The sequence below is a fragment of the Grampus griseus genome (assembly GCF_964374135.1).
Source record: "Grampus griseus genome assembly, chromosome: 1".
Lineage (NCBI taxonomy): Eukaryota > Metazoa > Chordata > Mammalia > Artiodactyla > Delphinidae > Grampus > Grampus griseus.
In genome coordinates, this window is record NC_139017.1 from 101594619 (window position 1) to 101609884 (window position 15266).

Consider the following 15266-nt stretch of genomic DNA (forward strand, 5'->3'; position numbering starts at 1 on the left):
TTTTCTTTCCTCAACGCTAATAGCATTCTAGTAAGTAGTCATGAAAGTGTGAAAGAAATTTCAACAAGATAAGGAGAAAAAGAAAAATGTTCCCTCTTCCAGATACTATTCTACATCATGAAATTATCTTTGCAACTCTTATTTCTAAAAAGAGACACAACTGAAAGACACAGTTTTCAAAGCCCGTCCCTATAGCCTGTGAATATAACCATTAACAGTTAAAAAGCTTATAATTTTGATTAATTATCTTTGTTAATAAACTGTTACCCTAATAATAATTTTTAAAGTCTTTTATGAGAGGTATAAATATTTACAGGTTTTCTTTATTAAGCATGAGAATAAGCATTGGTACTTGTATCATCTTCCACACACAGAAAAAAAAAAATCTATGACCGTCAGAACATCACGTGTGATAAAAATTAACAACGTAAAAACTCAATCAGGCAAGATTCATCACTAGATGTTAAAACCATTGGTCATTAGTTTGTTGAGGGACAGGTCTTTGAACATGGCCTCAAAGAATCACCCTATGTATTGCTTATTAATTATAAAGGAAAAATTATGCCCTTAAAATAGGGAGATCTGGCAGTAACCACCTTAAATAATAGGTGTCAAGATAGGCAAAGCCAATAATGGGGTGATGTGAAATTATGTGCCTCCTGATGTGAAGCAGTGGGAAGGACACTGTATAACCCACAGTATAATCCACAGTTGTGGTGTGTGTGCTATTATGGTTGACCTAGACTTTTCCAAAGATTCAGTGTCGTGAACAATAGGAGACAGTGAGTTTAGGGGAATCTAAAAAGCCAAAAGCAAAACATGAATTATGACTGCATTCTAAATTGGGGAAAGAAAAGGAACAAGCTAAAGTAGTGTTTCTCACAATTTAATGTTCACACAGATCACCTGGACACCTTAATTCAGAACCAGAGCCAGGTCTAGGGTGAGACAAAGGAGGTTTTAGGGCTCAAAGTTTAAGGAGGTACTCACTCTCAGGATCATGCAAATGCCTACCCTTCACTTGTACAACCCGGAGAATAAATGTCTCCTTAAATTGTATGCCAGAGGCACTCCCTTGCTTCACTTTAGTCCCAGCTCTGTTCAGTAGGTCAGATATTCTGCAAGTCAAACAAGTTCCCGGGTGATAGTGATGCTGCTAGACCATGCTTTGAGTAGCAAGATTATTAAGAACATTTTTAAATAATTGGGAAATTTTCAGTATGGACAGTATGTTGAATAGTGTTACTGAATTAATGTTGACTTTCTGTGGTGTATAGAGATGGTGTAATCAGGTAGGAGAAAGTTTCTATACACATGAGACCCAAGTTTAAGTATTAAGGGTGTAAAGTATCATGACATCTGCAACCTTCTCACAGGTGGACTAGCAAAAAGGAAATGTGTGAGTGGCGGTGGGACTGGGTGGGTGCATGTGCAAGAAGGCATGTGCGTGTGTGTGCAGAGAGATGAAGTGAGTATGGTTAGAGTTTAAAAGACAGTAAATCTAAATGAAAGGACACAGCTGTTCTCTGTACTAGTCTTTCATTTTGTAGGTTTGAAAGTTTTCATAATAAAACTTAATTAAAAATAAATTAATTAAAACTAATAAATAATAAAAACCAAAACATCTACTACTCTGTTGGATTTCTCATTTGAACAAAGAGCTTGAGACTCTAAATCTCATACAAATAAACATCATTCACTGTGTACAAACCACTCATAAATATACATGTATATATATGTACATGAATGAATAGAATCAAAACAAAGACACTGCTCTGCTAAACCAAAGAACCTCCTCGGGGGCATATTCTGGAGGCAACCACATAGGGGCTCTACGCTACCTACTTTCAACAGAAGCACCTAAGCTAGTCTTTTTTATTTTTTTTTCTACTTATAACTTTAACTTTCTTTGGGGAAATAAAACACACACAAAAATCTAGAGTGGAAAATAAAACCAAAGCAAAACAAATAAAATAAACAAATGAAATCACTAATAAGTACATTCTCAATTTTCTATTTAATAGCAGCTAACATAATTGCTTTAATTTATTGGGTTTTTTGTTACCAGTTCATAAACTTCCCATCAGTCTTCCAGCTATCATTATCATACTTCTATAAGTGATATAAGTTTAAACTTATAGATCCTTATAACTCTCCTACAGATAGAAAATTTCAAAATTTTTATGCAAAGAACAAACTGAGGCATGCAAAAGGACATGGCCAAAAGTCAAGAAAGAAGGTGGTAATGACATAATCAAGAAAAGAGAAATATACTTCAAACTTCTATTTGATATGTTAGAATCATTTAGGGAATTCCCTGGCAGTCAACCGGTTAGGACTTGGTGCTTTCACTGCTGAGGGCCCAGGTTCCACCCCTGGCAGGGAACTAAGATCCCACAGACCGCACAGTGCATCTCAAAGAAAAAGAAAAAAAAAAAAAAGAAAAAGAAAGAAAGAAAAGAATCATTTAGTATAGCTTCAATGAAAGCAAATCTACTAAAGGTACCAAAGGAATAAAACCTAACATCATAATTCATTCTTTAGCTGATTTCCTTCCTGTCTCATATCTGATTATTAACAAATGAAAATAACTTACCAGATGACTGGCTAGATGTGTTAGGTAATTTAATGAAAAACAGGAGTTAAGTGGCAAGATGGATTTTTTTTAATGAAATTATATCATGCCTACAACCTTTGTACAATAATGATTTTTTAAATATTAATGATCTTAGAGGTTATTTTTACATGAGGAAATGAACTGACATGGCATTAAATGTTAAAAGTTCTGGAGAATACTATAGGAAAGTTATGGATAAACATATAATTGGGTTTACGAGGGTACACATGGTCACGAAATGGATGAAAAACAGAGTACTAGGCAAAAAGTAAATAACATTGGATTTTTTAAATATCCTTTAATTTAATCCATATATAACAGAATGAAGGTCACAGCATATTTGAAGCTATTTTCAGCACTAAAAATGCAAAGAAGAAAACACTGAATATATGGTAATTACTTAGCAAACTCGAATAACTTAGTATGTGTTAAGTATTTTATGTACCTCATTTCATTTAATCCTCAAACCCAACCTCTTCTAGGGCATTGTGATCCCTATTTTACTGATGAAGAAATTAACGTTCAGAGTTTAAATAACCTAGCCAAGGTTACAGTTAATAAGTACACTGAAGCCAGAACTAAAACCTAAGTCAGTTTAGCTTCAAAGCCCATACTTTTAACCATAAGGTTATCCTGGCCACAAAACTGTATTTTACCCAAAAATTCTGGATTTATTCCCTATTTAATCATATAGCAGAACTAGTAAAAAGAAGCAAAACTGTATTGTTTGTAGTTTCATCTCTCTTCACTTCCTTTGTTAATTTTTTTACTGGTAATGTTAGTAAGTAGCTACAGTTTAAAAAACACATTTTTTGTTAAAAAAATCTTTCTTAAGGTATTATAAAAAGAAAAGAAGTTAGATAATCTATAGACTAGATTATCAACTATCAAATAATTAAGATCATAATTCACAATGAAAAATATACTACTTAAAGAAACTAAGTTCATTGACTTAGGTAAAATTTTTACCACTTTATTTATTTATTTATTTTTGTACCACTTTATTTTTATGTAAACTTTTTTTTTACAATTTATAGAGAAAACTAAAAAAGCCACAGGAATGTCTCCATTAAGAAAAAAAAAAAGAAAAAGAAAAAGAAAAAATTTTAAAGTATTAGCATACTAGCCTTGATTGTTTCTTCAGATACCTGGTTCTGTAATGTTTTCAAAGCTTCATCTTTCTTCATATTTTCCTTTTCCATTTCCTGAAAACATACAGATTGGTAGCAAAAATATACGTACGTGTATAAATATTTTAGCATTAGTAACAGGTTGTTAAACAATTGATTTGACTAGAATTAAAGGTATGTTAAAGAAACATAAACTTAAAATATTGGTCAGCTTTTAAACAGCACTTTTATAAAGATGATTTTACCCCTTTGCTTTCCGTCAAGAGTCTGTCTAGTGATTCAAGGTGATGTTGTTTACATATTATATCTTGCTGCAACATGGATATTGTCTTTTCTTGTTCTTTAAATTGTTGTTCTTTTTTCTCTAGTTGAGATTCAAGCTAAACACAGAAACAGGATTTATTAATTTTCATATTAATTTTTTAAAATTTGAAACATTTTAAATACAGTCGACCCTTGAACAAGACAGTTTTAAACTGAGTCCACTTATACATGGATTCTTTTCAATAAATATGTACTAAAGCACTACACCATCAGCGGTTGGCTGAATTCACAGATGGGAACTATGGAAAGGAAGGGTTGACTGTAAAGTTATATGTGGATTTTCAACTGCCCAGGGTTGGCACCCCTAACTCCCAAATTGTTCAAGGGTCAACTGTACACAGAAAAAACATAACACTCACAATTTAAATTACTACTGAAATTACATAGCTTATTGCATTTTGCCAAATTTCCTTCAGTTTCTCTCCTTTTAGAGAAGAAATGAAATCGCAAGTCCATATCTTATCCCTTCCCTCCCTCGCCAATACTATGTTCCCTCCCTCACCAATACTATGTTGAAATTGTTCTATATCATTCTCTGGTGTGTTTCATTCTCATACATGTTTTTTGTGCTTTTAACTATGTATGTAGACCCATGAACAATATGTAACATAATTTTGTTTTGAAAATTCACACAGACAATATCAACACTTTTGCAAGTTTCAGCAACTTATTTTTTTCACTTAATATTGTTTTAAATATTTATCCATGTATCCATGTGGATTCATATTTTTATGATAATACAGTATTCCACTGTAACAACAAACTAGTTTGTTCACTCTTCTACTCAGAAAGTTAGATATTGCTTTTTCACTATTATGATGTTACAATAACATCCTTTGTACATGTCTCTTTATACACATGTATAGGGGTTTCTTTAGAACATACCACCTAGAAGTGGACTTCCTGGTTGTAGGATATGCACATTTCTAACTTCATTAGGTATTTCTCTTCAAAGTGCATCAAAATTTATACTTTCACTAGAAATGTGTAAGTCTCACTCCTTACAACTTCACCACTAATTGACTGGTGTTATCAAATGACCAAAAAACTTTTGTGAAGACAAAACATGAGTAAACTGATATGTTTATATGTATATTTGTGCATATTATATACACAAGTATATAAAAATTATACATATGTGATAATAGCAGCAACAGGTTAACTAGAAAATACTAAAACCAAAGAACTGTGAAATGAAAACACTCAAATGAAAATAAATTACACAGCAGAAATTAAAGGAACAGAAAGAAAAAAGATTGAAGAAAGTGAACAGAACATAAGGGACCTGTTGGACACCATCAAGCACACCAGTATGCACATCATGGAAGTCCCAGAAGGAAGGGAGAAAGAGAGAGACAATATTTGAAGAAATAATGACTGAAAATGTCCCAAATTCGATGAAATAATGATATAAACATCCAAGAATCTCAACAAAATCCAAGTAAGTTGAACTCAAAAAGACCCACAATGAGACACATTATAATCAAACTTTCAAAAGACAATGACAAGAACTTCCCTGGTGGTCTAGTGATTAAGACTCCAAGCTCCCAACACAGGGGGCACGGGTTTGATCCCTGGCCCCCTGGTCGGGGAACTAAGATCCCACATGCCACGTGGCACAGACAAAAAAAAAAAGGAATAAGAAAAAGACAATGACAAAGAGAGAATCTTGAAGCAGCAAGAGATAAGCAAATCATCACATATAAGGGATCCTCAATAAGATTACATGCAGATTTCTCATCAGAAACTTTGAGGGTCAGGAGACAGTAGGCTGACAGTCAAAAGAAAAAAAATAACTGTCCATGAAGAATCCTCTATCTGGCAAAACTGTTCTGCAAAAGTGAGGGAGGAATTAAGACATTTTCAGGTAAAAGTTGAGGGAGGCTGTGACCATTAGACATGTCCCGCTAGAAATACTCAAGGGAATTCTGTAAGGTGAAATGAAAGAACACTAGATAGTAACCTGAAGTCATACGGAGAAATAAAAATCTTCATAAAAATAAATACATGGGCAATTGTAAAACCTAACATTATCGTAACAATGGATTGTAACTTCCACTTTTTGTTTTCTAAATGATTTAAGAGACTAATACAAATAAAGGAAAAAAAAGTTATTAGTCAAAAGTTAGTATTATTGTAACTTTAGTTTGTGACTCCAAATCTTGTTTTCTACAAAAGAGACTAATCCTTTTGAAGGAATTACCAGTTTGTTTTGGGGCACACAATGTACAAAGACGTAAGTTTGTGACAAAAGGTGTGGAGATAAAGCTATAAAGGAATAGAGTTTTTGTATGTTATTGAAATTAGAGTGGCATAAATTCAAATTAGAGTGTTATAACTTTAGGATGTTAAATGTAATCCCCATGGTAACCACAAAGAAAATAGCCATAAAATATAGACAAATGGAAATGAATTTTAAAATTTCAGTACAAAAAATTAACTAAATTCAAAAGAAGACAGTAATGTAGGAAAAGAGGGATAAAAAAGCTAGAAGGCATATAGAAAAAGAAAAGCAAGATGACAGAAGTCCCTCGTTATCAGTAATTACTTTAAATGTAAATGGATTAAACTCTCCAAGAGACACAGATTGGTAGAATGGAGAAAAGCACACATCCACCTATATGTTGTCTACAAGAGACTCATTTTATTTTATTTTTTTTGAATTTTATTTATTTTTTTATACAGCAGGTTCTTATTAGTCATTAATTTTATACACATCAGTGTATACATATCAATCCCAATAGCCCAATTCATCAAACCACCGTCCCCATCCCCCTGCGGCTTTCCCCCCTTGATGTCCATACGTTTGTTCTCTACATTTGTGTCTCACCTTCTGTCCTGGAAACCGGTTCATCTGTACCATTTTTCTAGGTTCCACATACATGCGTTAATATACGATATTTGTTTTTCTCTTTCTGACTTCACTCTGTATGACAGTCTCTAGATCCATCCACGTCTCAACAAATGACCCAATTTCGTTCCTTTTTATGGCTGAGTAATATTCCATTGTATACATGTACCACATCTTCTTTATCCATTCGTGTGTGGATGGGCATTTAGGTTGCTTCTGTGACCTGGCTATTGTAAATAGTGCTGCAATGAACATTGGGGTGCATGTGTCTTTTTGAATTATGGTTTTCTCTGGGTATATGCGCAGTAGTGGGATTGCTGGGTCATATGGTAATTCTATTTTTAGTTTTTTAAGGAACCTCCATACTGATCTCCATAGTGGCTGTATCAATTTACATTCCCACCAACAGTGCAAGAGGGTTCCCTTTTCTCCACACCCTCTCCAGCATTTGTTGTTTGTAGATTTTCTGATGATGCCCATTCTAAATGGTGTGAGGTGATACCTCATTGTAGTTTTGATTTACATTTCTCTAATAATTAGTGATGTTGAGTAGCTTTTCATGTGCTTCTTGGCCATCTGTATGTCTTTTTTGGAGAAATGTCTATTTAGGTCTTCTGCACATTTTTGGATTGGGTTGTTGCTTTCTTTAATGTTGAGCTGCATGAGCTGTTTATATATTTTGGAGATTCACCTTTTTTTTTTTTTTTTTTTTTTGCGGTATGTGGGCCTCTCACTGTTGTGGCCTCTCCCGTTGTGGAGCACAGGCTCTGGACGTGCAGGCTCAGCAGCCATGGCTCATGGGCCTAGCCGCTCCGCGGCATGTGGGATCTTCCCGGGCCGGGGCACGAACCCGTGTCCCCTGCATCGGCAGGCGGACTCTCAACCACTGCGCCACCAGGGAAGCCCTGGAGATTAATCCTTTGTCCGTTGATTCGTTTGCAAATATTTTCTCCCATTCTGAGGGTTGTCTTTTCGTCTTGTTTATGGTTTCCTTTGGTGTGAGAAAGCTTTTAAGTTTCATTAGGTCCCATTTGTTTATTTTTGTTTTTATTTCCATTACTCTAGGAGGTGGATCAAAAAGGATCTTGCTGTGATTTATGTCAAAGAGTGTTCTTCCTATGTTTTCCTCTAAGAGTTTCATAGTGTCCAGTCTTACATTTAGGTCTCGAATCCATTTTGAGTTTATTTTTGTGTATGGTGTTAGGGAGTGTTCTAATTTCATTCTTTTACATGTAGCTGTCCAGTTTTCCCAGCACCACTTATTGAAGAGACTGTCTTTTCTCCATTGTGTATCCTTGCCTCCTTTGTCATAGATTAGATGACCACAGGTGCGCAGGTTTACCTCTGGGATTTCTATCTTGTTCCACTGATCTATGTTTCTGTTTTTGTGCCAATACCATATTGTCTTGATTACTGTAGCTTTGTAGTATAGTCCGAAGTCAGGGAGTCTGATTCCTCCAGCTCCGTTCTTTTCCCTCAAGACTGCTTTGGCTATTCGGGGTCTTTTGTGTCTCCATATAAATTTTAAGATTTTTTGTTCTAGTTCTGTAAAAAATGCCATTGGTAATTTGATAGGGATTGCATTGAACCTGTAGATTGCTTTGGATAGTATAGTCATTTTCACAATATTGATTCTTCCAATCCAAGAAAATGGTATATCTCTCCATCTGTTGGTATCATCTTTTTTTCATCAGTGTCTTATAGTTTTCTGCATACAGGTCTTTTGTCTCCCTAGGTAGGTTTATTCCAAGGTATTTTATTCTTTTTGTTGCAGTGGTAAATGGGAGTGTTTCCTTAATTTCTCTTTCAGATTTTTCATCATTAGTGTATAGGAATGCAAGAGATTTCTGTGCATTAATTTTGCATCCTGCAACTATACCAGATTCATTGATTAGCTCTAGTAGTTTTCTGCTGGCATCTTTAGGATTCTCTATGTATAGTATCATGTCATCTGCAAACAGTGACAGTTTTACTTCTTCTTTTCCAACTTGTATCCCTTTTATTTCTTTTTCTTCTCCGATTGCCGTGGCTAGGACTTCCAAAACTATGTTGAATAAGAGTGGTGAAAGTGGACATCCTTGTCCTGTTCCTGATCTTAGAGGAAATGCTTTCAGTTTTTCACCATTGAGAATGATGTTTGCTGTGAGTTTGTCATATATGGTCTTTATTATGTTGAGGTAGGTTCCCTCTATGTCCACTTTCTGGAGATAAAATAGACTTTAAAGAATGTTACAAGAGACAAGGAAGGACACTACATAATGATCAAGGGATCAATCCAAGAAGAAGATATAGCAATTATAAATATATACGCACCCAACATACGAGCACCTCAGTACATAAGGCAACTGCTAACAACTATAAAAGACGAAATTGACAGTAACACAATAATAGTGGGGGACTTTAACACCTCACTTACACCAATGGACAGATCATCCAAAATGAAAATAAGGAAACAGAAGCTTTAAATGACACAATAGACCAGATAGATTTAATTGATATTATAGGACATTCCATCCAAAAACAGCAGATTACACTTTCTTCTCAAGTGCACATGAATGTTCTCCAGGATAGATCACATCCTGGGTCACAAATCAAGCCTCAGTAAATTTAAGAAAACTGAAATCATATCAAGAATCTGACCACAATGCTATGAGATTAGAAATGAACTACAGGGAAAGAAAATGTAAAAAATACAAATACATGGAGGCTAAACAATACGTTACTAAATAACCAAGAGATCACTGAAGAAATAAAAAAATACGTAGAGACAAATGACAATGAAAACACGACGATCCAGGACTTCCCTGGTGGCACAGTGGTTAAGAATCCGCCTGCCAATGCAGGGCACACGGGTTCGAGCCCTGGTCCGGGAAGATCCCACGTGCTGCAGAGCAACTAAGCCCGTGTGCCACAACTACTGAAGTCTGTGTGCCTAGAGCTTGTGCTCCGCAACAAGAGAAGCCCCCACATTGAGAAGCCCATGCACCAAAACAAAGAGTAGCCCCCGCTCGCCACAACTAGAGAAAGCCCACACACAGTAACGAACACCCAATGCAGCCAAAACTAAAACAAACAAACAAACAAACAAACACGACGATCCAAAACCTACGGGATGCATCAAAAGCAGTTCTAAGAGGGAAGTTTATAGCTATACAAGCCTACCTCAAGAAACAAGAAAAATCTCAAATAAACAATCTAACCTTACACCTAAAGGAACTAGAGAAAGAAGAACAAACAAAACCCAAAGTTAGCAGAAGGAAAGAACTCATAAAGATCAGAGGAGAAATAAATGGAATAGAAACAAAGAATACAATAGCAAAGATCAATAAAACTAAAAGCTGGTTCTTTGAGAAGATAAACAAAATTGATAAACCATTAGCCAGACTCATCAAGAAAAAGAGGGAGAGGACTCAAATCGAGAAAATTAGAAATGAAAAACGAGAAGTTACAACAGACAGCGGAGAAATACAAAGCATCCTAAGAGACTACTACCAGCAACTGTATGCCAATAAAATGGATAACCTGGAAGAAACGGACAAATTCTTAGAAAGGTATAACCTTCCAAGACTGAACCAGGAAGAAATAGAAAATATGAACAGACCAATCACAAGTAACGAAATTGAAACTGTGATTAAAAATCTTCCAACAAATAAAAGTCCAGGACCAGATGGCTTCAAAGGTGAATTCTATCAAACATTTAGAGATCAGCTAACACCCATCCTTCTCAAACTCTTCCAAAAAATTGCAGAGGAAGGAACACTCCCAAACTCATTCTATGAGGTCACCATCACCCTGATACCAAAACCAGAGACAAAGATACTACAAAAAAAGAAAATTACAGACACCCACCACAGGTGCATGGGTTTACCTCTGGGATTTCTATCTTGTTCCACTGATCTGTTTCTGTTTTTGTGCCAATACCATATTGTCTTGATTACTGTAGCTTTGTAGTATAGTCTGAAGTCTAAAAATTGCAGAGGAAGGAACACTCTGTAATTTAGATACAAAAATCCTCAACAAAATACCAGCAAACAGAATCCAACAACACATTAAAAGGATCGTATACTATGATCAAGTGGGATTTATCCCAGGGATGCAAAAATTCTTCAATATACACAAATCAATCAATGTGATACATTATATTAACAAATTGAAGAATAAAAACCATATGATCATCTCAATAGATGCAGAAAAAGCTTTTGACAAAATTCAACACCCATTTATGATAAGAGACTCATTTTAGATCCAAACATACTAATAGATAAAAAATGAAAAGATGGGAAAAGATAGTCCATGCAAATGGTAACTACAAGGGAGCAGGGATAGCTATAGTAATATCAGGCAAATCGTACTTTAAATTTAAAAAGATTATGAGACAAAGACAGATAATATATATTAATATAAGGTTATTACAATATAGCAATAAGATACAACAATTACAAACACTTATACACCAAAGACAGACTTTCAAAATATATGAAGCAAAAACAGACAGCGTTGAAGTGAAAAATAGACAGTTCTGCAACAGTACTTGAAGACTTCAATAGCCTATTCTCAATAATATGTAGAACAACCAGAGAGAATATAAGTAAGGAGAGGACTCAACACAATAAACAAATCATATTTAATAGACATACACAGCTCACTCAACCCCAAAACAATAGAATATACATTCTTCTCAAGTGCACATTGGATATTTTCCAGGATAGACAATATGTTAGGCTACAAATTTAAGTCTCAATAAATTTTACAAGACAGATATTATATAAAGTACATTCTCCAACCACAATGAGATGAAGTTAGAAATCAACAACAAAAGGAAAACTGGAAAATTCACAAAATTGTGATATTTATTAAACAATACATTTAAAAATAACCAATGAATCAAAGAAGAATTCACAAGGGAAATTAGAAACTACTTAGAAATGAATGAAAACAAAAACACAACTTACGAAAACTTACAGGACTCAGCAAAAACAATGTTTAGGGGGTAATTTATAGCTATAAATGCTTACATTAAAAAACAAGGAAGATCTCAAGTCAATAACCTAACTTTAAAACATAAGAAACAAGAAAAAGAAGAACAGAATAAACCCAAAGCTAGCAGAAGGAATAATAAAGATTACAGTAAAGATCAACAAAATAGAGAACAGAAAAACAATGAAGAATATCAATGAAATGAAAAATTGGTTCTTCAAAAACATAAACAAAATTGACAAATCTTTAGCTAGGTGGTCAAAAAAAGAGGACTCAGTATTACCAAAATCAGAAATGTAAGTGGGACTATTACTATCAATTCTACAGAAATAAAAAAAGATCATAAGAAAGTACAATGAATAATTATATACCAACAAGTTGGATAATCTAGATGAAATGGACAAATTCCTAGAAACACCTACAAAGACTCTATCATGAAGAAATAGATAATCTAAACAGACCTATAAATAGTAAGGAGATTGAATGGGAAATCAAAAATCTCCCAACTAAGAAAAGCCTTGAACCTGCTTGCTTTATTGATGAATTCTACCAAACACATAAAAAAGAACTAATACCAATCCTCCTCAAATGTTTCCAAAAAATTAAGGAGAGAATACTGCCTAATACTGTAAGACCTGCATTAACCTGATACGAAACCCAGACATTACAAGAAAAGAAAACTACAGACAAATATCTGTTATGAGCACTGATGCAAAAATCCTCAACACAATACTAACAATCCAAATTCAGCAGCATAGTAAAAGGATTAAACACAGTGACCAAGGGGAATTTATTCCTGGAATGCAATGAAAATTGATCAATGTTACGTGCAATATCAACAGAATGAAAGAAAAAAATAACACATGAGCATCTCAATAGAAAAAAATAACACATGAGCATCTCAGTTGATGCAGAAAAAACATTTGACATAATTCAACACCCTATCATGATACCCTCTCAACAAATTAGGAACAGAAGGAAACTACCCTCTCAACAAATTAGGAACAGAAGGAAACTACCTTCACATAATAAAAGCCTTATATGAAAAACCTACAGCTAACATACTCAATGGTGAAAGATTGAAAGCTTTTCCTCTATGCTCAGAACAAGAAAAGGATGCCCCTCTCACCACTTCTATTCAACATAATACTGGAAGTTCAAGTCAGAGCAATTAGGCAAGGTAAAGAAATAAAAGACATCCAAGTTGGAAAGGAAGATGTAAAATTATCTATTGGTAGATGATACGATCTTATACATAGAACACCCTAAAGATTTCACACAATAAAACTATTAGAACGGATAAATGAAATCAGAAAAGTAGAGGATGAAATTCAACACACAAAAGTCAGTTGCATTCCTATATGTGAACAATGAACAATCTGAAAAGAAAATTACAAAAACAATTTCATTTACAATAGTATCAAAAAGAATAAAATACTTAGGAATTAACCAAGGAGGTGAAAGACTTGTACAATTAAAATTACAAAACACTGATGAAAAGAATTGAAGAAAATGTAAATAAATAAAAACATATTACACGTTCATGGATTAGAAGACTTAATATTGTTAAAGTGTCAATATTACCCAATGCAATACAATCCCTAGCAAAATCCCAATGACATTTTTTGCTGAAACAGAAAAACCCACCCTAAAATTCATATGAAATCTCAAAGGACCCTGAACAGCCAAAACAATCTTGAAAATGAACAAAGCTGGAGGACCCTCATTTCCTGATTTCAAATCTATTACAAAGCTACAGTAATAAAACCTGTGATTTCGCATATGACATATAGACCAATGGAATAGAATCAAAAGCCCAGAAATAAATCCTCACATATATGGTCAAATGATTTTGACAAGGGTGCCAAGATCATTCAGTGGGGGGAAAGGACAGTCCTTTTAACAAATGGTGCTGAGAAAACTGGATATCCACATGCAAAAGAATGAAGTTGGACCCACAGCTAGCACCATATATAAAAATTAACTCAAAATGGACCAAAGACCTAAATTAAGACCTAAAAAAATAAAACTCTTAGAAGGAAACATAGAACAAAAGCTTCACAACATAGAACCAAAACTTCACAACATTGGATTTGGTAATAATTTCTTAAATATGACACCAAATAATTTCTTAAATATGACACCAAAGGTATAGGCAACAAAAGAAAAAATAGACAAACTGGACTTCATGAAAATTCTAATAGTCTGTGCATCCAAAGACACTCTCAACAGAGTAAAAAGGAAACCCACAGAATGGGAGAGAATATTTGCAAATCACATACCTTGATAAGGGATCAATATCCAGAATATATGGAAAAGTCCTAAAACTCAACAACTACATAAAAACAACCCTATTAAAAAATGGGTAAAGGAAATAACTAGACATTTCTCCAAAGAAGCTATATGACTAGACAACAAGCACATGAAAAGATTATCAGCATCACTGATCATTAGGGAAATGCAAATCAAAACTACAATGAGATACCACCTCACACTCATTAGGATGGCTACTGTTAAAAACCAGAAAACAAGTGTTTACAAGGATGTGGAGAAATTGGAACACTTGAGCACTGTTGGTGGGAATGTAATACGGTATAGCTGCTGTAGAAATCAGTATGGTTGGTCCTCAAAAAATTAAAAACAGAATTACCATATTATCAGCAATTCCACTTGTGCATGTATACTCAAAATAACTTAAAGCAGGGTCTCAAAGAGATATTTGTACACCCGCATGATCATAGCAGCATCATTCACAACAGCTAAAATGTGGAAACAAACCAAGTGGCCATCAACAGATGAATGGATAAGCAAAATGTGCTATGTACATACAATGGAATATTATTCAGCCTTACAAAGGAAGGAAATTCTGCAGTATGCTGCAACATGGATGAACCTTGAGGACATTATGCTAAGTGAAACAAACCAGTCATAAAAAGACAAATACTATATGATTTCACTTACATGAGGTACTTAGAGAAGGCAAATCACAGACACAGAAAGTAGAATAGTGATTGCCAAGAGTTGGGGGGAGAGGAGAATAGGGAGTTATTGTGTACTCTAATGAGTACAGAGATTCAGTTCTACAAGATGAGAAGAATTATGAGGATAAATGGTGGTGATGGTTGCACAACAATGTTAATACCACTGTACACTTAAAAATAGTTAAGATAACATAAATTATAACACCAATAACACTAATACTGATAATACTAACCACAATAAAAAGTTTGAAAAATATTAAATAACTTTAGAATTTTTTCTTAAAACATGAATATATTAAAATTAATTTTATGAATAAACAAGACTAAATGATGTTATAACCATAGATTTTCATAGAAGCTGACCCATCAATTATCAAGTAGGCCCT

At 34.2% G+C, this 15266-nt stretch overlaps 1 protein-coding gene across 1 annotated transcript in view; it reads right to left on the bottom strand.

Annotated features, from left to right (window-relative positions):
- CCDC18 (coiled-coil domain containing 18) overlaps positions 1-15266 on the bottom strand; it is a gene marked incomplete at its 5' end in the record, with an annotated part of 115721 nt that overhangs the window by 59466 nt on the left and 40989 nt on the right. Inside the window, 2 exons of the mRNA XM_082659726.1 lie at positions 3745-3822; positions 3993-4127. Coding sequence (XP_082515852.1) covers positions 3745-3822; positions 3993-4127 — 213 coding nt within the window. The remainder of the gene's footprint in view (positions 1-3744; positions 3823-3992; positions 4128-15266) is intronic.